This window comes from Saccostrea cucullata, unplaced genomic scaffold, assembly GCF_032062105.1.
Source record: "Saccostrea cucullata isolate Sc308-1 unplaced genomic scaffold, CSIRO_AGI_Scuc_v1 ctg9562, whole genome shotgun sequence".
Classification (NCBI taxonomy): Eukaryota; Metazoa; Mollusca; class Bivalvia; order Ostreida; family Ostreidae; genus Saccostrea; species Saccostrea cuccullata.
Window position 1 is genome coordinate 3,491 of NW_026928733.1, and position 23,788 is coordinate 27,278.

Sequence of the window (23,788 nt, forward strand, 5' to 3'; positions counted from 1 at the left end):
ATCAGAGTTATTAACTTTGTAAGGTACAATTTTTCTGCATATTTTGTTTTATTAGGATTGTTCTGCTCTATTAGTGATTATTAGAATTTATATAGGAATACATGTTACAATTTCACAAGATATATTTGGTGAAAAATTCAAGAAATTAGGTAAGTACATTATATAAGAACTTGATATGTAATTAATTTTCTAGAAAGTCTTTTACTTCCTTAAGACTAAACTGAAGAAAACTATTTAAAGATACCTTTAGGTAAAAATATTAATTTTTCAAAAAGAAAAAAAAATGAACTGCACTCAAATTTCCATTTCAAACATTATAACACTAAAAATTGAAAAGGTGAAGAGACAAAAATATATAATAGGATGTAAGTTAACTGATATTATATATACAGCCTACCACAAGAAAGCTTTAGTCTTTAAAATTAAATCTATGCCTGTTTAAGTTATTTTCCTTCTTAATTTTATTTATATATGTAATTAAAAAAACAACAACATCGCTTTCATTTCTGTTGGAATGAAACATCCATCTTTTATTGCTCATGAATATATGAAATTTTAACAATTCTATTGAAATATGCTTGCAAGTAAACTGAAAATATAGGAAAGGATTTTTAAACATATAACTAAGTGTATTTGAATGAGGTTGCAATAATTCTTTCGATCTACAAGGAAATGATATATTACTTCTTAACGCATGCATTTCATTTTAAGCCGCGAAAGTGTCCAAACAAAGACGGTTATTCTATACAATGAATTTTTCGCGCGCTATAGAAATTCAGTAGTTACCTTCATTGATTTAAAAAGAAAGATTCTAAAACGTAAAGTTTTTGAGCTAAAACAATAATTCTAAAAATAATTTGGAAAGACTATAAATAGCCAGTATAATCAATATTTCATGCACGGCCTTGATAACTTAGCCACCAAAAAATCGATTGTATTACGAGAGTTTAAAATAGAAACAACACAATGGAATTGTTTGTTACACTTGGCCATTGCAAAATGGAAAGTCATTTTCTCAGGATCAGATGAATGGATTTTATTGTATCGATGAATACTTTTGGTAAGACTTGTAAAACGTGTCAATTCAATTTAAACTAATACTAGAAAAGAAGAAAAAAATCTCTGAAGATAAAGACCTACATGCAATAAATGTCAAAATTGATTCATTTGATATTTCATTAAAATATATTTCGATATAATTTGCCGAAGTTGAAACATTTTTAATCCTTTGTTGATATCCTCACCCATGCAATTCATATGCATAATTATAATAACTTGTCATGATAACTTTTATATGATGCCTGTATACTTATTTAGAAAAACACATTTTAGGTCGTGTGTTAAAATGTTAGCTAGAAAAGGATGTCAAGCTCCTCATACATTCAAAAGGACATTTTTGAAAGCCTTGTTGATATATCACTTAATGGTAAGTGAATTCCATACACATTGGGAATAACTATCTTCTAGTTTGGTATTTGCGACCGTTAATGCTCATTTAACGGATGCATGCATTTTGTTTGTTGTTTGTCTTATTTTGTTGAATTTTGTTACATGAAATACGTCTTCGCTCTATTATGACATCACAATGAAAAAGCTTTTAAGCTCGTTAATGCTCGTTTTACTGTTTCAAACATCAGTGCATTAGCCAATCAAAGAGTGTTTTACAAAACAATTGCATTTTAAAAATAATTCTGTCACACACACATCATCCCTCTCACACACATATACCACAGAGAATTGAATACACAAAATCCAGCAAATAATATTTTTGGTGTATTTATATATTTTTAAACAAACTGTCAAACTTGCAAGCCAGGGTTTTGAGTCAACAAGTTGACTCAGAACTCAGAAACTCTTTCTTGCAAGGATGACAAACTGTATGGTAGAAACAATAAAATTTCATTCATATGCATGTTTAATATTCATAAGCTAACTTCATAAAGTGGCTTTTATTTTAGATTAGTATGAATTATCAAAATCGATGAAATTGCTTCTTTTTATTATGAAAGGTATCCATTTCAATAATGAAGCAAATGATAAATTTCAAATCATGAATGTATCATTTTTAAAACAGATGGTTTAAAAACGGGAAACATTTATTGATCTAAACATTATATTAAAAAAAACATATGTGCGAGAATAGTATAAAAATGACCCTGGAAATTCCGGAGGTAGGTGTAGTATCTAGGATAAGTTAACATCGCCTGTTGTTCAGTTACACACACCGTGATACTTGTGCTTCTATAAGATTGGCTAGGAAGATAAGGTAGACTTAGTATTCCATACACAAACTTGTCAAAGCAAAGGGTATATATTAATTGTAAACAAACACGCGTCAGCCAAAATACGACACATTGATAGTATGTTATATTAATTTGTTTATCAAGGTCATTTCAAGGTACCGACCGTAGAGTCTACGGAATGCTTAGTAATAAACGAAGTTGATTATGAAATCATTGTAACATATACTTGCGTGTTTTCGACAGTAACTTGTCTCAGTTACAAAAAAGATCGTTTTCGGAAATAGCTCTTGAGTTTTAAATAAATGATGATGTAAGCACAAAGTTTGCAGGTGAGAATTGGATTGTGATTGTATATTGTTTAACGTCATTCTCGAAAATGTTTCACTCATATTTAGACGCCACCACTTACTGATGGAGAGCTGCAAATTTTGTTCCCATACTCAGCACTTTTTCGTCTCAGCACTTCCTTTGACAGGAGACCTCCGAAGGGCTGGTCTCCACCTCGCACAATGGGATTCGAACCTGCTACGTAAGGATCAACTCCTTACTTCGCAACTCTAGAGCAGGTTCTCTTATTACTGCGCCATGCGGTTGACAGTGAGAACTGGATATTACTGCATAAATAATGATAACGATGAAAAAGCTGAGTTCATCTCTATTAAGCCAGCCGGGGCGTTCTACTTTATTATACCAACGCAACAGGGGATAAGCAAGGTCATCGTACATGTATATACATTTTGTACATATATGTGCTCCTTGTTGGATGAGTGATTTATGCATTGCTGTACGAAACGAAAAAGACATATTCTGCTTGGGAATCGATGTCAATACTGTTTTTAATTTATAGATATGCTCCTTGCTATTGGATACTCCGCTTTGCGGGGCCCTTTTTCTCTATGCTCAGTGAAACATCCATATATCAAACAAGACTGTGTGTCTTATTTTAAGTTCACTAAGATATATCAAGTTGACATATGAAGTAATTATTGTTAGTTGATAAGATGTCGCTGATGTTACTGAATGTGTAGTACAGGGCCACATGTGGTTTTTTTCTCATTTAAACGTTTTTAAATAAATTCTACTTCAAAGGATTAATAATTATATTAAAAAAATTGACAATAAGGAACACAATTAGTACTCTTTCAATTTCCAACTGTTTAATTTGTTGGTAGAACTGAACATATTATAAATGAGAAGCTCCAACAACATCTTAATATTATCTTCAGAGTGCTTGTGTGTCAAATCAGAGAAATTATACTTTTAATAAATATAGTAATTTTATTGATTAACATGAAAAAAAAACCGAAGTAAAATGTGAACATTTTCGATTTGATGAAATTATCTCTGATATCAGAAAAACTGTTGTTTTTAAAGTTATAGTAAAAAATAGTATTTATATAGACGTGTAGAGAAGTAGTACGCTTTCATGTTACAGATCTTTGAGCGTGGATCCCTGAGTTTAAGACCCGTACAGATGATAGCCATTAGGTCTTCATTTTGAATTTATTCTACATAATCAGTAGAGATTTGTCAGCGGACTGTACATAAAAGATTGATTGATTGATTGATTGTATATTGTTTAACGTCCCTCTCGAGAATTTTTCACCCATATGAAGACGTTACCGTATGCCGGTGAAGGGTTTCAAATTCAGACCTATACTCGGCACTCAGGGCCATTGAGCACTGAGGGTTCTTTATTGTGCTAACGCTACCCTGACACGGGACCTACGTTTTTAAGGTCATATCCAAAAGTCCTGCGACTTTTACTTTCAATGCCGAGCGTTTAGCTGAGGAACAGCTTTTCACTACATGTACCTATGTTTACGTTTTAGCTTTGACGCGGCAAAAGAAGCACAAAGAATCTTTATAAGGTACTGTTGTGAGAAAATCGTTATATGCAGGCAGATCCTTTATTTTTATTCTGCCCTGATTAAGTTCTAAGAAACAAACAACTGCGTGAAATCACCATATTATCATTATGAATAGAACCTATGGATTGGAGGATATATGTAAAAAAACTATTACAACTGTAACAAAGGGGAAAAAAGCTCTAAACCAGCGATTATAGGTGTTTTGTTTTCGTATATATCAGGCTAACTAGAGCATTCTCCTCGACATATATTTTATGAAAATTGTTTTAAAGGATACATGACTATATTTCATATAATTTTCATTCTTCAGAAATGTTGTGCAAGTTACGATGAAGAATTTTGTGAAGCCTCTCGCGCTACAATGAAAAAAGTGGCATCATGTCCAGACAATAAAACAATGTGGGATGCAGAAGCATTGAAGAAAAACTGTTCTTCTGTCTCACATAAGTGCTCGCAAGATCTTTTATACCACTGTTTAAATAATCCTTGGCAAAACAGTACCATCGAGGTGTGTGCACCTCAAACAGTTATAGGCTATGGTGAGTACTACTCATTTTTATGCAGAATATTTACAGATTAAAAGGCATTCCTTAACATTATGTATAACATTAATACACTGTATCAATTTAATAACTTTAATGTTCAAGCATTAGCTGTTTAAAAAATGAATATTTTTTAATGTAGATATATACATTTAACACTGTAAAAATAAATAAACAATTACAGACAATCCGTCTATGACTTTATATGTATTCGAATAACTCAAGCCCGTATATTAATCGATTGCCAGAAAAAAAACATTATGGCGGTATTATAATTCAATACAAAATAGATTAACATTTATATGATTTATAAGTTTTCATATACGTTTATTTATATTATTTGCTAAATTCTGATAATTAAAATTGTTTTATTCTGTTACTCTCAGCATAAGCAACACACGTAGCAAAGGGAAGCACAACCGGTTCGGTAATATCATATGCATGTTATTTTCATTGAAAAGTCAGGTGTGGGTTTGAAAGAATGAGAATTAACTTCATTTATTCAAAAGTCTGCGTCTGATACGTATATTAAAGACCGACTGAGAATACAACAACGACGGACGAACACTGATCGTGGATGAAGTAATAGCGAGACTTGAAATGACTTTCTGACTGATTATCATGCAAATGCCAAAGAGGATAAGAATATTTTTAGAAGATTTATTGCTTTAAAAAAGGAAGAAGCAATTTGAAAACTGTATGTTTTGATGCCATCTTGTATCAGTGAGATATTCAATATTATTAATAATAAAAATAATGCATCATATTAGAAAAACGATTAAATTTGCCACCGGGAGAGGAACAATTGTCACACTTCAATTTAGTTTTCTTCCGGATGTCATAGCAAATATTACCCATAAAAGGGACAATTTATGTAATATCTCACTTCCATATTAATTGATCTTTTAAAGAATCTGAGTTGTATGGGGAAAAAATGTTTAAACACACCAATTCACTCTCAAAATCTATAGCATGTCTTCCTTTGTGAAAGAATTTAGTCACAAGCAACACTGCTTGACGACAGTTGATACTAGTATTACGACCCAAAAATGGCTATGCAGAATTTATACCCTTAAATAAATGCATATTTACAAGTCCACTTGGTACTAAGGAAAAAAGAAGAGAAGAAAAAAATGCGCATTTAAATGGCTTAAATTAAAAAAAAGTTTCTGAACCATGGATCTCAAAATTATTTTATCGCAGAAGGTACAATGTATGTTACTTCTGTAAAAATAAATCTGATGGACCTAACATATGTTTTAAACTACTCACAGTGACTTTGGTTTGCCTTTTTCCTAATTTTCTGTGTACCTCCAAAAGTCTACATTGTTCTTTAATTCTGTTCAATATCTCAAGAACACACTTTAGTGATGTCTAACAACACGACTCATCGGCAGAAGAATTGCGTTATCAGTTCCTGATGTTCCACCATTTTTGTTCATCTTTTCAATTAATCCTAATACATGTACATATAAAACTGGGTTTAATTACTAATATTTATTACGACAACTTTTATGTCTAGATATTTTGTGATGCTACATTTACGGTAGGTGTAAATAATGCTATAAATCAAGCATTGCTCAAAACTTTCAAAGCCACTAGGAATACTGATGAACGTTGCGATGATACCGACATAATTGACAATATATGCAACTTCAGTTGATTTCGTTTTATTTAGTCAATGATATACAAGTATATAAGGCTAATTCTGATGGATATTTTTTTCTTTTAAGGTAATTGTGCCGAGTACAACTATGAAGGGGGAAGAGTGCAGGATTCATTTAACGCAAAACATTGCTCCTCTTGTCACAGTGATTATTGGTCTACAGATGCCTATAAATGTAAAACTTCACTATTGAAGCTTAGCAGCTTTAATTTTCAACTCAACGAGCTTTAAAAATCTAAAATTCAAATTTAATGAATTTGCATTGACCCTTAACTTTATTATATTTCCGTAGTCATACAATGTAAAATATTTATGTAAATCATTTTAAAAAATCATATACGTCTAAACAGTACATAAATTCGCTAAATCATGTATTTTATTACAGCTCCAATATTATTTTTCAGATGCCGAATGTTATGTTTTAAAACGCCCCACAACCATTGTTTATATAAGGTAAATAGTCAATTTAACAAAAAATGTACCTGTATATAATGAATATTTTTTTTAATTGCAAGGTGAATTGATTTGAATTATTGGTGTGTGAATTATAGTCAAAGTAAAGCAATATATAGGACAACGAGAAATTCAAATATTGAGTATATTTTTTATGCTTTTAGACATTGAAAATGTAAATACATGTGTAAAGAAGTTTTTAAATTGATTGTGAATTATTGGTATGTGAATCACACAGACTTGCAGGTAGGCGTATTCTCATGAAGCGCTAGCGTGCTTCATGAAATATGCCTACTGTGACAAGTCTGTGTGATTCACATAAAATTAACTAACAACAAATCGTAAAAAACATTCCTGAAATATAAAGCAATTTCAATTATTATTTATAATTATAAGTGATCTTACTTGCATTGCTTTTAATGATTAAAATTTTATGGAAAATATTTTAAGGTTTACAATCGTACAAATTTAAGAATTATACTTTCATATAGGTACACTACAATGAGTTACTTTCAAATCGTGAACGGAGCAGCATTTGAACTACCCAATCCAATGATATGGGTTGTCCCTTACTTTTTTCTGAATCTGCAGTTATCGGAAGTACTTTAATAAAACCTGATCATGAAGGAATAAAACTAACATCGAAAAAAAAAATCGAAATATATTCAATGCAAATTAAAATAAAATGGTGACATTTAAATCTCGACGTAGATTCAATCCACAATAACACGAACAAAGGATTTTTTAAAAAAGGAAAGTTATTGACAAACAAGTTCATGAAGCAACAATATCTATTGAACAGTCGTCATTTTTCGAATTTTGATTAACCCTTTTGCAAACCATGACAATAAGCAGATGGCGGGTGTGACCGCTCCACAGGGAATGGTCACTCATCCTTGGTATCTATCCATTTCAGATGTTTTAGAGGTCCTTGTTTGTTCTTCGTTTGATTTGCATTGTTTAAATGTCTTTTACAGCTTGATTACTGTTTTTTATTCCATATTTCATTCCATTGAACCATTTTCCAAAGAAGTTGCTAAAATTATGCTTTTATAGTACATACTTATTTACATTAAAAAAAAATAGCCTGCTTGCAAGAAAATCAAATCTAAATGCTACAGAAGATAGTTATACGTCTGAATGGACATTCATTTATATGTAATTTAAAAAGTCCAAAATGAAGATGTGGCATCATAACAAAAAATAATTTAAGGTGGCTCATTACATCTACAGTTTATTTTAGATTTCATTACAGCACCACTTATAATGTAGATATCAAATATCCAAATGGAGGTATTGTTATTAAATATTTTTTAGAGAATTTTTTGGCTTTTGTGTAATTGTAGTAAAATGTTTTATTTCAAGTTTATTATTACCAGAATTTCAGAACTTTCAGTGCCAAATGATGGACATCCTCTTTAGACAAGTACACACAATGAAAATACCTCAAAATACCTAAAATACCTAATATTATTTTTATTAGAAAAAATAGTTTTCTCCTAAAAAGCAACTAATGTCATTATCTTTTTAATCTGTGCATAAAATATTAAGAAAATGAGTTCTGAAGGGACAAGGAATGTATTTTAATGAATTTCATGTGACAAATTGAATGAAGAATGTTTAAACGAAATAAAAATTCCAATTTAAAAAATATTTGGTATAAAAAGTCCTCTTTCAAGAGTTATCTTTCTTAATTACCCAAGACTCAAAACACTAAGGAGCGTTTAACATTGCATCTAAAATTCAGAAAAAAGCTTTAAATTGCCAGAGTATATATTTACATCATTAAAACAAATAATGAATATATAAATCAATAACAACACAGTAAATAGTGCAAGTAAATAACATTTTAATTTCTTCAAGGATGTAGATTTTAAACTCGAATTCCCTCCATACAAACTTGTCATAGATTAATAGAGCTCGCCTCACTGATTTACTATGAAATTGTACATTACTTGTTTGGCGAAGATTTGGATGTTGTTTTCTTTTGTTTCTGCTTAAAAGCAATCCTTCTTAGTTTATGCATAAGGAATCCGTTACTTTGTTCTTACTGTTTACAACACCGCATGTTTCGTCTATTTTTAAAACGTTTTAAAGGTCAGGGTCATGTTATAGAGGTAGTTGTAAATTCGTCCCCAGAGGAAATCGGTCGAAACAGGTTTACTTTTTTGTGTAGTACGTCATCAAAAAGTGGTGTAATGAGCCTCCTTAAATACATCTTGAAAACTGTATCAGTAAACATTTATCAATTAGCTATTACACAATTCAACGAGGTTTTGCTTTATAGTAGGGAAAATGAAACATCATTTTTTTTGTATACAACTAAACCAATACTTATTTACGAGGGGTCATCAAAAAGTTCGCGAATTATATTAACAAAACCACAAATCAGATCAGAATGAAATTTGGCACACGTGTAGTCATACACATAAATAGAATATATAATTGGAACGAAATGGAATGATTTTGACGTCAAAATGTGAAAATGACATCAATATGTACACGTAGGTCACTTGTGACATAAGTGGTGGACCCAGTTGTATACCATTGCCGACACTTGACCTTTTCCGACAAAGAGACAATTTTTGTCGTAATAAAATCAAAGGTAAAAAATTGTAATCATTTCGTAAGTAATATAGTAGACACAATGACATATTCAGTTAATTAATACAAGATATCAGTAATGCTGTCTGACATTTTTAATACTAATTCTTAGGTAATTCTTTAATAAAACACTGATTTTTCTACGGATTCTTCCGTCTGCTGGATTTTGAAAGTGACCACATGTGGTGGTTGTGACCAGTCGCCAGGGAACGCTTACTCCTCCATAGCTTATGATCCCTCGCGTTTAGTTTTTAAAGGTCCATGTTTGCTCTGCTCTTTATTTGCATTGTTACAATGTCCTTTTAATCTTGATAAATGCTCGTTATCTCAATATTGTATTCAAATACTAGTATTTTTATAACGGGGGGTAGATCTTGACTTGATCTCTCTTGATTTCTTAACAGATAAGGTGGATGGTTGAATATTCATGCTATCTTTTGATATAAAGGAGATTGATTCTGATATATTTGAGGAGTTCAGCAATGAGGATTTGAGAATATTTTTTAATAAATTAAAAAAAAAAGAAACAACTTTTAGAATAACCATAAAAAATGGACTTGAATGAGTTTGAAAAATGTCACAGGCAGAGTGAAAAGGGAGCTCAAATTCTACTTTAAAGACGCTACAACAGTGACGGGCCATACAAATTGAAAGAGACGCATTAAGCTAACAGATTCTTAGAACTTCATCCAACAAAGCAACCAAGACAGCATCAACTACAAAAACTACCGATTTTCCTTTTCTATTGAGCTAAAAATAAATGTAATTTTATTTAATGTAAACTAACATTTTAAAAACTGAAGAAAAATTGATCCAAAATTCATAATATAAAAAGATAATGTGAATTAACAATTTGTACATGATTTAAGGTATATTGAACCAATATCTAATGATTATTTTCTGTATTTAATTATATTAAATTTCAGATAGAAAAACTAAAATGTACATACTTTGTGTTTTCCTCTTTATTCATTTCAAGACAAAAAATTTTCTTTGGTTGTACCCCTCCCATCTGAAATTGCACCCCCCCAAAAAAACCCCAAATGCTTCTTGGATCATATGGATTTGATTAGTCCATGGATTTTACTTTAATTTATTTCGTTACAATATATAAATGGTTATTGTATTTCTCTTATTGTGGTGATTTAATTTCAACGTAAACATTTTATTCAGTCGTACAAATTAGATGAAAATAAAATTGTTTAATTCCTGAGTTATCATCATTATTCCACAGGAATGTTTATGAAAATTCAATATGCTGTAATATTTGATGTTGTATGTAATGCTTTCTTTTTGCCTTTTTATTATAGTATTGAAACCATAAAATTGATCGGAATTTTTTCTTTTTTTTTCTCTTCTTCATCTGTTAGCATTGTCCGATATATTGTTGCAGTAGTTGAAGCGTTTTAAGAACACGTGCATCCAATTAATTTTATTAACTAACTTTGAACAAGATTTCGTGTCTCAAAAGAAGTCATTGTTAAAATCGTACTTATTTGTAAAGTTTCAGATACACTACTTTCTAATTAAAAGTAATCACGCTTAAATAAAGTTGATGCTATAATATATGTTGTAAACTACATGTATATGAGACATACATTATTTCAATATTTCAAAGAAAATTAATGAAAGACTTCGTGAAAACATATTTTAAAAAAATCCCTGTGAAATTGAAGAATGGAATTTGTCTTAAGACTTGTCTTAAGATTTCTTATTTTAAGATAGTTTTGTGAAATGGCAATGACAAATCTTGTAATTGTCATAAGTCAGATCTTAAGATGATCGTAAATGTATCTTAGGACAAATCTTACGATAGTTTGTGAAACGCAGCCCTGTTCTGTAATGATAACGCAGGACTTTAAAAAACCAAACCATGCTTCTCTTAAATCTTAAATCTAGCACTTAATCTTGAACTATAACGAAAATCTACACCTAGAGGATCTTTTTTTTTCAATTTAAAATTAAATGCACCTGTGTTTTTTTTCTAATTAACAATGCGTTTTACGCAAAATTTATAATCCTTCATTTCTTGAAAAAAACAGGTGAGTATAGGTTCTAGCTGTTTTGTAAGATTTTTTGTTTATACGGATTTGTATGCTTGTTATTATTTATTAATAGACGCTACAACAGTGACGGGGCGTACAAATTGAAAGAGACGCATTAAAGCATGGAAAGCTAACAGATTCTTAGAACTTTATCCAACAAAGCAACCAAGACAGCATCAACTACAAAAACTACCGATTTTCCTTTTCTATTGAGCTAAAAATAAATGTAATTTTATTTAATGTAAACTAACATTTTTAAAACTGAAGAAAAATTGATCCAAAATTCATAATATTAAAAGATAATTTGAATTAACAATTTGTACATGATTTAAGGTATATTGAACCAATATCTAATGATCATTTTCTGTATTTAATTAAATTTCAGATAGAAAAACTAAAATGTATGTACTTTGTGTTTTCCTCTTTATTCATTTCAAGACAAAAAATTTTCTTTGGTTGTACCCCCTCCCATCTGATATTGCACCCCCCCCAAAAAAAAAACAAATGCTTCTTGGATCATATACATTTAATGGATTTGATTAGTCCATGGATTTTACTTTAATTTATTTCGTTACAATATATAAATGGTTATTGTATTTCTCTTATTGTGGTGATTTAATTTCAACGTAAACATTTTATTCAGTCGTACAAATTAGATGAAAATAAAATTGTTTAAATCCTGAGGTATCATCATTATTCCATAGGAATGTGTATGAAAATTCAATATGCTGTAATATTTGATGTTGTATGTAATGCTTTCTTTATGCCTTTTTATTATAGTATTGAAACCATAAAATTGATCGAAATTTTTTCTTTTTTTTCTCTTCTTCATCTGTTAGCATCGTCCGATATATTGTTGCAGTAGTTGAAGCGTTTTAAGAACACGTGCATCCAATTAATTTTATTAACGAACTTTGAACAAGATTTTGTGTCTCAAAAGGAGTCATTGTTAAAATCGTACTTATTTGTTAAGTTTCAGAAACACTAGTAGTTCTAATTAAAAGTAATCACGCTTAAATAGAGTTGATGCTATAATATGTTGTAAACTATATGAGACATACATTATTTCAATATTTCAAAGAAAATTAATGAAAGACTTCGTGAAAACATATTTTAAAAAAATCCCTGTGAAATTGAAGAATGGAATTTGTCTTAAAACTTGTCTTAAGATTTCTTATACTTAAGATAGTTTTGTGAAACGGCAATGACAAATCTTATGATTGTCATTAGTCAGATCTTAAGATGATCGTAAAATGTATCTTAGGACAAATCTTACGATAGTTTTGTGAAACGCAGCCCTGGGGCCCGTTTCATCAAAGGTCGTACGCCCAGTCGTAGCGCTACCCCGGCGTAAAGTCGAGACTAGCACGAAGATTTGCGTTTCATTAAAGAGCGTATCGTTACAGCTGACTAAATTTAGGCCAAACTTTTACGTCTACTCAAGGGTCGGCGTAAGTTCGGGCGTATAGTTAAAATTAAGCAATTTTAATTATTTTAGAACAATTAGCGAGTTCTAAAGAAAAAGTACGGTTCTAAGCAGTTTTAAAATACAAACATTGCATTATTTAATTATACATACTATGAAGTGGGGAGGGTGGGCTGTTACAACCAATTGGTATGATTGAAGTAAACTAATAACGTACTTATATTTTAATAGAATTCTTTTCAGAACAAAAGATTGTCTTATTAGAGATTTCGACATGCACTATCTCTTACGTTTTTGACAAAGCATTCACACACACACATTTGACTTTTGTATTGTATGTATAAGGTATTGTAAATCGGGTATAGTGACTACACATATAACTATGTTTATACCGCTAAATATGTCCGTCTTGTGCGCTTTTGGGTGCCCATCTCTTATCCACAACTCTTTTCTTACCACTGAATGACATTTCACAGAATCTTTAATAAATTTTGCCATTGAGAATTAACTTACTAATTAATCGGACTCTTATTTGGGGTTTACATAGCAAAACATGGACACTGTCATTATATTCCTAAAGAAGGTGGGAGATTCATTAAAATTGTCTATTTTGATTTTTAAAAAATCTTTTCCCCATAATATTTTTTTTTGGGGGGGGGGGGGGGGGGGGGGCATCGGTTTCAAAAGCACAATCATCGTCTTTCTGGTAATTTTCTACATTTAAATTACAAAAAAATAATACATCATAAATCCACAACTGTATGTTTTTTTTTTATTATGTTCGAAGAGTCTTTCTTATTTACTCCTCTTCCACAAGTGTGGATCTCGCGGGGATCGGAGAGAGGGTTCATACATGTAACCTCCCGAATTTGCAGAATATTCAACATTTAATGTACAGAAATGGAGGCGAAGGTAATTATTTTTCTAGGTTTCTTGGACAAGTGAAGTCCCCAGTGAATCTAAAACGCAACCCGGAGGGAGTCTCATATAGACAATAAGAGATTTTTCAATGGGGAAAATATTACTTTTATTATATCGATGTAACACGATGATTATACACAATTCAAGAAATGAATTGTTCCTAAAATATTTTTTTGTCGGAGAAAATTAATATTGATGCAGAAGACATCTATCTTTATTTTTTCATGATTTTGTCTGAAGAAGTAAATCTTACATCATCTGAGATAATCTGAGCTCATATAAAGCACATATAGGATAAAAATATTCATTTTTTTTTTTTAATTTCCTGCATAACTTACATTTTAATGAAAAACAAATAAAGACTTAATGTAAATTATTTTTAAAGACAAAAATCATACAAGCAGAGAAGTTATGTAAGACTACCTTTGTAGTAATTTTTTGGAATCTCTCTCTCTCTCTCTCTCTCTCTCTCTCTCTCTCTCTCTCTGCGTACTTAAAAACGGTACATCAATTTTAAGCTCTAGATAGTAAAGAATTTTTGTCTATAATTGTATGAACCTGCACTCTAGAACTAGTATTCGAAACTGTTTTCTGAACCTTTGTGCCATTTTAATAAACAATAATAATATTATAATGAATCATATGAATTGCCAAAAATTTAATAGACTTAGAAAGGATTGTCTTACGTGTACATTAGTAGTAGATGTGTAAAATTTATTTCATGACTCGATATTGATACATATGTAAACTTTTTATACATTATTTTTGCTTGCAAGTATACATTTCTCATAAAAATAATTTAAAAAAAATCTTATACTGTCTCAAACTTAATCATTATAATTTTTCAGTAGAATCGGTATGTATCAAAGTTTGAAATTTATTATCAAAGGCGAAGGCATGAATTTGTTTTAATTTCGGAAATAGGGGGGGGGGTGTAAAATTCCAAAATAAATGGATTAGCTTTATACAGAAATACATGCACATGTACGATCATTTTCTTTCTTTCAATGTATGACTTTTATTATTGAAATTTAAAAAGAAAAAAATGAAAATCGATTTCTTATAAAATGCATTATTATATCTCCTACATTACTCCATGCATTGCATGTTTCAATCAGTGCAGGTATTCATTTAATCTATAATTTGTGTTACTCTGTACTTTGACGTGCTACAGTATTACACATAATATGTTTTAACACAGTGGACAATGTTTATGTTTTAGCGCCTGCGCAATGCTGTGTTGTCAAGGACTTAGTCCTGCGACTAAGCGTATCTTTTACGACTAGACTTACGCCACTTGGTGAAACGCAATTACCCCCGACTAAAATTTGGCGTAAGTCCCGGAAGTACGCCTAAGTTAAGGCTTAAATCTACGACTTTTGATGAAACGGGTGCCTGTTCTGTAATGATAACGCAGGACTTTAAAAAACCAAAACATTCTTCTCTTAAATCTTAAATCTAGCACTTAATCTTGAACTATAACGAAAATCTACACCTGAAGGATCTTTTTTTCAATTTAAAATTAAATGCACCTGTGTTTTTTTCTAATTAACAATGCGTTTTACGCATAATTTATAATCCTTCATTTCTTGAAAAAAAAAAAAAAACAGGGGAGTATAGGTTCTAGCTGTTTTGTAAGATTTTTTGTTTATACGGATTTGTATGCTTGTTATTATTTAATTTTTTTAGTTAATCTTTAAATGCAAGTTTTTTAAAAAATTCAAATTAAGAGTTATTTTATATAAACTATGACAGGATCCTTTAGATATGATGATCTATGTATTTAATGATTATTTTCTGTTTTTAATTAAATTCCGGGGTATCAATTTTTTTTCTTAAACAAAACGGTGCATTTGTGTTTTTACAGCCATTCTCACCGGAATGTAAATTAGGCAGGTCGATAGGTCATGAGCTACATGTAAGGTGGCCTAATATGCATGCAAATCTCGTGTGCATTTGTCTCTGTGTCTGACGCTAAGGAGGCTAAATATGCAATTAAATCTCGTGCGGCTGCCTTTGTGTTTGACGTCAGTGCTCGATAGAGGACTATTGAAATTGGCATGGGAGTCCTCGTGTTATTTCAATCTATGCTTATATTTTTAAAGTCTAAATTTACAATTTTATTTCACCATGAAATGAAAATATAAGGAACCACTGCTTAGATAGCATAGTTTGTTAGGGACTTCAACGATAATGGAAACATTGGATAATTCATGCATAATGGGTTTCGCCGTTTTGCAAATCATCCCGTTTCTCACTATCGTCGATGCTCTGCCATACTTTAATTACTAGGCAGTGATTCCTTAAATAATTCACCATATGGGCATACACGTTAATAATAAATGAGTCTGATAACTTCCTTCTATCAGTGCCGATTATTTTGATAATAATGAAAGATTAATGAATGTTGCACGGATATGGTTCAATCACGATCATGAAGGTATAAATCATTATCAATGCAGACTTTATTCAACATTGGAGTATAATGCAGCATTATTTTCAAAATTTTCGGTGCGTTCCTAACACTGCTGTTATCTGCTTCCTTAGATTGTTTTTTTGCAGTCTAAACCTTTATAATTACCTGCATGTGACAATCCAATATCAGTTAGCAGTCTGATATTTAGTGTAATATCTGTACTGATATCCTTCAATCGAATAATTGAGTTTTCGTGAGGTTATGATACTTTTTTGGTGATTCATAATTCAATAAATGGAATTTAGGATGTATATCTCTTGACTTGGGCACATCTTTGAATCGTCGCACTGATACTGACCTTATTACCCGATATGGACAGGTTTATGGCGTTAGACGCGTGTTGTTGACATGCATCAACTGCATACCCGTGTATTGATATTCAAATCAAAGATATTCATTGTTTGCTCCATAATTTCAACTGAATTCTGCATATATTGGCATTCCTTTTTTTAAATTGTGTTTAATTTATAATATACAATTTTTATTCGTATATATCATATTGACTGTTTAATCTGTTGTCCATAGTTTTTGAAATGTCTTGATTAACTCATGTAATCTATAATGCTGTAAGTGCACACAAATAAAAAAAGATTATTGTATCTCAGTTATTGCAACGAGTTCTATTTCCTCGTAGTGATTTCGAGGGTCATCTTCAAACATGTCATTTCTATTCAGGGCTCGTATACATTTCAGTCTATCAGACACTTGTACCAATATATAAAGCACTAAAAGAATTAGTACAAACACTGCGAAGATACCGACACATATTGATATGGGTTTGTCAAAGAAAGATGACTTTGCATTAAAGTCCTGTTGAATTTAAAGAATACAAAGTCATTAGCATTATTTGTATGCACTTAGAGTCTTAGAAGAGAAAGTCAATTATTGTATCTCAGTTATTGCAACGAGTTCTATTTCCTCGTGGTGATTTCGAGGTTCACTTTCAAGCATCTTATTTCTATTCTGGGCTCTTACATATTTCACTCTATCAGACACTTGAATCGATATATACAGCACTAAAAGAATTAATACAAACATTGAAAAGACATTGACATATATTGATAAGGGTTTGTCAAAGAAAGATGACGTTGTTTTAAAGTCCTGTTTAATTGCTTCTGTTGATATTCCATACGTACCAATCACTGAAATATTTGAAACAGCTTGTGATGGTGGCTCAGTAGAAAACTCTATTAACGTTGACAATTGTGTTTTCTTCCTGTTCTGAATATGTATTGCTGTTTACGAAAAAAGAGGAATTTTAACATGTATTTTTGATTCTCATATCATTTAATATAGCAAAACGTCTATACATATACATTTAAAATATACAAACAATTAACATATTTCTATGTATAAAAATGTAATAAATCAACATCGTTACTCTAACTGTATCATTTATATAGATTAACAAATATAATAAAAATAGATATAAAATTCTCATGTTATGATTTTTATTGAGCAGTCTCCCGGGTAATACCTTTCGTTGTCGTAGATATCCCACATCCAAAAAATCGGCTGCATTGCAACTCGGTGCATTTACACTCGCGACTGCAATTCAATCCGTAATTAGGATACATACATTCTGAAGATAAGTGACCAGGGGCCCGTTTCATCAAAGGTCGTACGCCCAGTCGTAGCGCTACGCCGGCGTAAAGTCAGGACTAGCACGAAGATTTGCGTTTCAATAAAGAGTGTATCGTTACGCCTGACTAAACTTAGGCCAAACTTTTACGTCTACTCAAGGGTAGGCGTAAGTTCGGGCGTAAAGTTAAAATCAAGTAATTTTACTGATTTTAAAACAATATAGCGAGTTCTAAAAAAAAAAGTACGATTCTAAGAAGTCTTTAAAATACAAACATTGCATTATTTAATTAATACACACTATGAAATGAAGGGGGGTTGGGGTGGGATGGGGGGCTGTTACAACCATTTGAGTTGATTGAAGTAATAACGTATTTCATATTCTAATAGAAGTCTTTTCAGAAGAAAAGATTGTCTTATTAGAGATTTCTTCGACCACCATTTCTTACATTTTGCAGGCACGTAGCATCGTTTTTGAAAGGGGGGCACACACACATTTAATTGTTGTATTGTATAAATGTATAAGGTATTGTAAATCGAGTATAGTGAGTACACATATAACTATATTTATACCCCGCTTCATGTCTGTCTGTCCGTCTGTTGCGCTTTTTGGTGCCCATCTCTTATCCAAAACTCCTCTCTTTCCACTGAATAAAATTTAATGCGACTTCACAGAATCTTTATTAAATATTGCCACTGTGACTTTAAATTTACTTTTTGGTCGGACTCATATTTTGGGTTTTACATAGCAAAACATGGACACTGCCATTATATTCGTAAGATAGGCGGGAGATTCATTAAAATTGTCTATTTTGATTTTTAAAAAATCTTCCCCAAAATATTTTTTTGAGAAAAAAAAATCGGTTTCAAATGCACAATCATCCTCTTTCTGGTAATTTTCTACATTTATTAAACTTAGAGAAAAAATAATATATTATAAATCCAAATATAACTGTAGTTTTTTTATCATGTTCGAAGAGTCCATTTCTTATTTACTCCTCGTCCACATGTGTGGATCTCGAGGGGATGGAAGAGAGTGTCCAGAACCTCCGGAATTTGCAGATTAATCAACGTTTAATGTACAGAAATAGAGTCGAAGGTAATTAATTTTCTAGATATCCGGGACAAGTGAAGTCACCAGCGGAGTCTTATAGACCATAGGAGATTCTTAAATTGGGAAAATATTACTTTTATTATATCGATGTAAGACGGTGATAATTACAAAGTTAAGTTCAAGAAATGAATTATTCCTAAAAATATTTTTTTTTTCGCAGAATACATCTATCTTTATTTTTCATGATATCGTCTGAAAGAGTAAATCTTACATCCTCTGAGATAATCTGAGCGCATATAATGCACATATGCATGTAGGATAACAATATACTTTTTTTAATTTCCTGCATAAGTTACATTTTAATGAAAAACAATATAAAGACTATAAACTGTAACTTAATTTTAAAGACAGAGATCACACAAGCAGAGAATTTATGTAAGAATAATAATCGTTGTTATTTTCTCTCTCTCTCTCTCTCTTCTCTCTCTCTCTCTCTCTCTCTCTCTCTCTCTCTCTCTCTCTCTCTCTCTCTCTCTCTCTCTCTCTCTCTCTCTCTCTCTCTCTCTGCGTACTTGAAAAACGGTACATCAAATTTAAGCTGCAGATACCAAGGGTAGTAAAGAATTTTTGTCTATAATTGTATGAACCTGCAGTCTAGTATTCGAAATTGTTTTATGAACCTTTTTGCCATTTTAATAAACAATAACAATATTATAATGAATCATCTGAATTGACAAAAATTTAATTAATAGACTTAGAAAGGATTGTCTTACGTGTACCTAAGTAGTAGATGTGTAAAATTTATTTCTTTACTCAATATGTGCACATATGTGAACTTTTTATACATTATTTTTGCTTGCAATTATACATTTCTTATAACATTAATTGTTAAAAAATCTTATCAATATGTGTACATTTGTTAACAGTTTGCATTTTTATACATTATTTTTGCTTGCAAGTATACATTTCTTATATAAAATGATTGTAAAAAAAATCTTATTAGACTGTCTCAAACTTAATTATAAGTATTTTTTCAGTAGAGTAGGTATGTATCGAATTATGAAATTTATTATCAAAGGCGAAGGCATTAACCTGTTTCAATTTCGGAAAGTGGGGGGGGGGGTGTAACTAAAATTCCAAAATAAATAGTTTAGCTTAATTCAGAAATACATGCACATGTACGAACATTTTCTTACTATCAATTTATGACTTTTTTTGTTGAAATGTTGTAAAAAAAAAAAACAAACAAAAATCGATTTCTTATAAGATGCATATCTCCTACATTACCCTATCAATCCATGCATGTTTCAGTCAGTGCAAGTATTCATTAATCTATATATTTGTGTTATTCTGTACTTTGACGTGCTACATTATTACATGTATATTTGTTTGAACACAGTGGACAATGTTAATGTTTTGCGCCTGCGCAATGCTGCGTTGTCAAGGACTTAGTCCTGCGATTAAGCGTATCTTTTGCAACTAGATTTACGCCACTTGGTGAAACGCAAATTACGCCTGACTAAATTTTGGCGTAAGTCCCGGAAATACGCCTAAGTTAAGGCTTAAATGTACGACTTTTGATGAAACGGGCTCCAGGTAATAAACAGCATTCCAAAGGATGATAGAATAAAACTATTAATATCAACTCACGAAACAAAGATAATAGAAACCAGATCTCAAGTATTTTAAATAACATTGTTCAAGACAACGTAAAGACAAAATAAAAATACTTTTCCGTTAGTTTATCTTTTGGACAAACATGCGTAGGGATTTCATCAAACTTGTTTAAAGTTGACATTTCTTATTTAATGGCCGATATAATGATCTTGTTAAAAAAATAACCAGCACAATCAATAGGGTCGTATTTGGGTTGTTTTTCATACTAATTGTTAGTCCATTATTTATACACCGAATTGACAACGGATTTTCCAGTTATTACCCGATCATGACATTACACAGCGGATCTGACCGGTCGGCAGGGGATGCTTACTCCTCCAGGCAGCTGACCCCACCTTTGAAGTTTTGGAGGTCCGTGTTTGCTCTCCTCCTATTTTGTATTGTTTTATGGAATTTGATCTTGAATACTGATCGTTATCTCCATATGTTTCATCATACCAACTGTAAAGATCTATGTTTTTATGCTCTTTTTGATTACGGAAAGTTCTTTCTATCTGATCAGTACAAAGGGCTCAGGGTGGGCGTGACCGATCAACAGGGGGTGTTTACTTCTCCTAGACACCCAATCCCACCTTTGTAACTTTCCAAGGGTCCGTCTTTTGTGCTATCTTTGGATTGTTAATAGATTTAAAAACACTGCCATTTTTTATTATCTTTACCAGTTATATGGTGAATATTCCATTTTGCTCTAAAATTGGGGGAAAAATGTGTTACTCTGAAAAATAATTATAAAATAGATCAGTACTAACAGAGAAAAAATACATACCAATGCAGGTTTTTGTTTTGTTGTCATACATATAACCCGTACAACACACCAATCTGTTACTTTAATGTTAAAAATATAATAATAAAAAACATAAACAATTTTAGAAAATGCTGTAATAAAATATAATAATAAATATTAAACATATTTTGATTCAATATATTTTGCAATAAGTATAATACACAACTCCTCTGTAATTTCATGGTATCAAAATATGATTTTTATCGCGACTTTGAAGAATATAAAACGTTATATACCATCGATCTGTGATATCGACAATTTAACAATGCTAGACATACCCATCACATCTTCCTTTTTCTTCTAACATGACCTGCGAGACCGAAGAAATAAATAATCCTAAGGTAAAAAAACATTCTTCCATTTCAAACAAATATATAAAAAATAAATATTACTATGATTAAGCTGTAAAACTTCAATTTCCTTCCTTTTTCCTGCTAAACGAACCAAATTCAAACTGTACAATTAAGCTATTAATAACTCTTAATTAGTTTAATCTTTCCTTTTTTCACGTGAACCGAGTTTGTAAAGTCGTGTTTCATCATATCAAAGCTATTTTCAACGCCAAAGGTGCATTTATGCTTGTTAAGTAACATATCCTGAGAGTAATGTAAAAACAATTCCCTTTAAAAAAAAAATGAAAATAATGAAATAATAAAAAAAGATGTGTTTGTGAAACACTGATGCCCCTGTATGGCAACATATCGAAGGTTAAGCTTTCTTAAATGCAGATCAAATATGTCGGTACCAAAGTAAGGCCTTTTCACAAGAAATGCGAAATATAAAACGCTAGCTACACCTGTTCCAAGGTTGTGACTAAGGTTGACATTTTATAATATAGGACAAACTCTGCGTAAAGGTTGTCGGAATCTACAGAAAGGCCTTGTCTCAAAGATTACGTATGGGAAGTGTGAATGTGCTGGCCCTTACCGTTCAAAAGTTATAACCAAGGTTAATTGTAAAAAGTAGGTCAAACTTTAAGGTCAAGGTCAAAGGGTCAAGATTATTGAAATCCAATGAAAGATCTAGTCACAAGGATTACACATATGAAAGCTCTAGCCCCTACTGTTCAAAAGTTATGGTCAAGGTTAAAGTTTGTAAAAAGTAGGTCAAACTCCAAGGTCAAGGTCAAAGTTCTTAATATCAAATGAAAGGGCTCGTAACAAGGATTAAATATTTGAAGTATGAAAACCCTGAATACACTAATCCGAACCCTTCAAAAATATAGTCAATTTTGTATTTTTAAGGTAAGTCAAACTCCAAGGTCAAGGTCAAAGGGTCAAGGTTCTTGGTAACCAATGAAAGGTCTTTTTATCAGAAATATATATGTGAAGTATAAAAGCCCTAGGACTTATTAATCATAAGTTATAGCCAAGGTTAAAGTTTTTCCTTAGATACGGAAATCTCCAAGGTCAAAAAGTCAAGGTTGTTGGTATCCAAAGAAAGGACTTTCCACAAGGAATACATGTTTTAAATATAAATTTCCTGGTATGTTTTGTTCAAAAGATATGTCCAAAGTAAAAATTTTTGTGTAAAAGTGGGTCAAACTCCAAGGTCAAGGTCAAAAGGTCAAATTTGGTGGTACCCAAAGAAAGGACTTATCACAAGGAATACACATCTGAAATATGAAAACCATACCTCTACTAAATCAAAAGTTATGGGCAAGGTTAAAGTTTTTGCGGACAAACAGAGAGACAGAGAGACAGAAAGACAGAGAGACAGACAGACAGACAGCTGGACAGACAGACAGACGGACACAACAAAAACTATATACCCCCAAAACTTCGTTTACGGGGGCATAAAAATGATATTAAAATACCAAAATACCTAACTTTCACAAAAGATAGAGAAGTCAATTAAAATAATAAGGATACTATCTAACATGTAACGGAATATGAAGGTACTGGTGCTTTCCGCTTAATTAAGTATATTTTAAATGAAATGTACCTAGAAAAAGAGTTGCGGAAAAATTAATACAAGGCTTTTATTTACTATTATGTCCTTTGAAACAGGATGCAAGGAAACACTAACATATTGGATCATGCATGTTGGTTGAAATCGTTTTTGTTGAACACTGTACAGGAGGAAAGATGACGTGGGGGAATAACAGGATATGTTTTGTCTTGCATCTGCATTAAATGCTGTATATCATGAAACCTTAAACTGTACAACGAAACCTCTGTATCTCATTTCACGTATGAAAAATTTGTAGTGCACTGTCAAAAATGTTTTGAAATTTAAATTGAATACAAACACCTTCATCCCAGGAATACTGTGCAACTGACACTTTTTCAAAGGCACAGATGCATGTAGGAAGGCTGTTCAATAAATAACGTCCTTGGTGCTCGGAAAGAAACACAAAAACGCTTTTCAAGGATTTATCCTTAATGATTTCACTTAAATCTTCTCTTTATTAAACGCATTTTTCTTAACATTTTTTTTTTTCAA

The 23,788-nt window shown here is 31.3% G+C and overlaps 1 protein-coding gene across 1 annotated transcript; it reads left to right on the forward strand.

The window, feature by feature from the left end:
• The first annotated feature begins 974 nt into the window (after positions 1–974).
• On the forward strand, positions 975–7,793 carry LOC134278579 (uncharacterized). The gene is made up of 6 exons (XM_062760887.1): positions 975–1,060; positions 1,333–1,426; positions 4,425–4,653; positions 6,390–6,497; positions 6,727–6,775; positions 7,267–7,793. Exons 1-6 carry the CDS (start codon positions 1,026–1,028, stop codon positions 7,382–7,384), a joined length of 633 nt encoding a protein of 210 aa, XP_062616871.1. The 5' UTR covers positions 975–1,025; the 3' UTR covers positions 7,385–7,793.
• Positions 7,794–23,788: the final 15,995 nt, after the last annotated feature.

Coding starts and splice junctions, on each gene's coding strand:
- LOC134278579 (XM_062760887.1), top strand. CDS start 1,026: ATGAATGGATTTTATTGTATCGATGAATACTTTTG. Junction 1,061..1,332: donor TGTATCGATGAATACTTTTG/GTAAGACTTGTA, acceptor AACACATTTTAG/GTCGTGTGTTAAAATGTTAG. Junction 4,654..6,389: donor TCAAACAGTTATAGGCTATG/GTGAGTACTACT, acceptor TTTTCTTTTAAG/GTAATTGTGCCGAGTACAAC.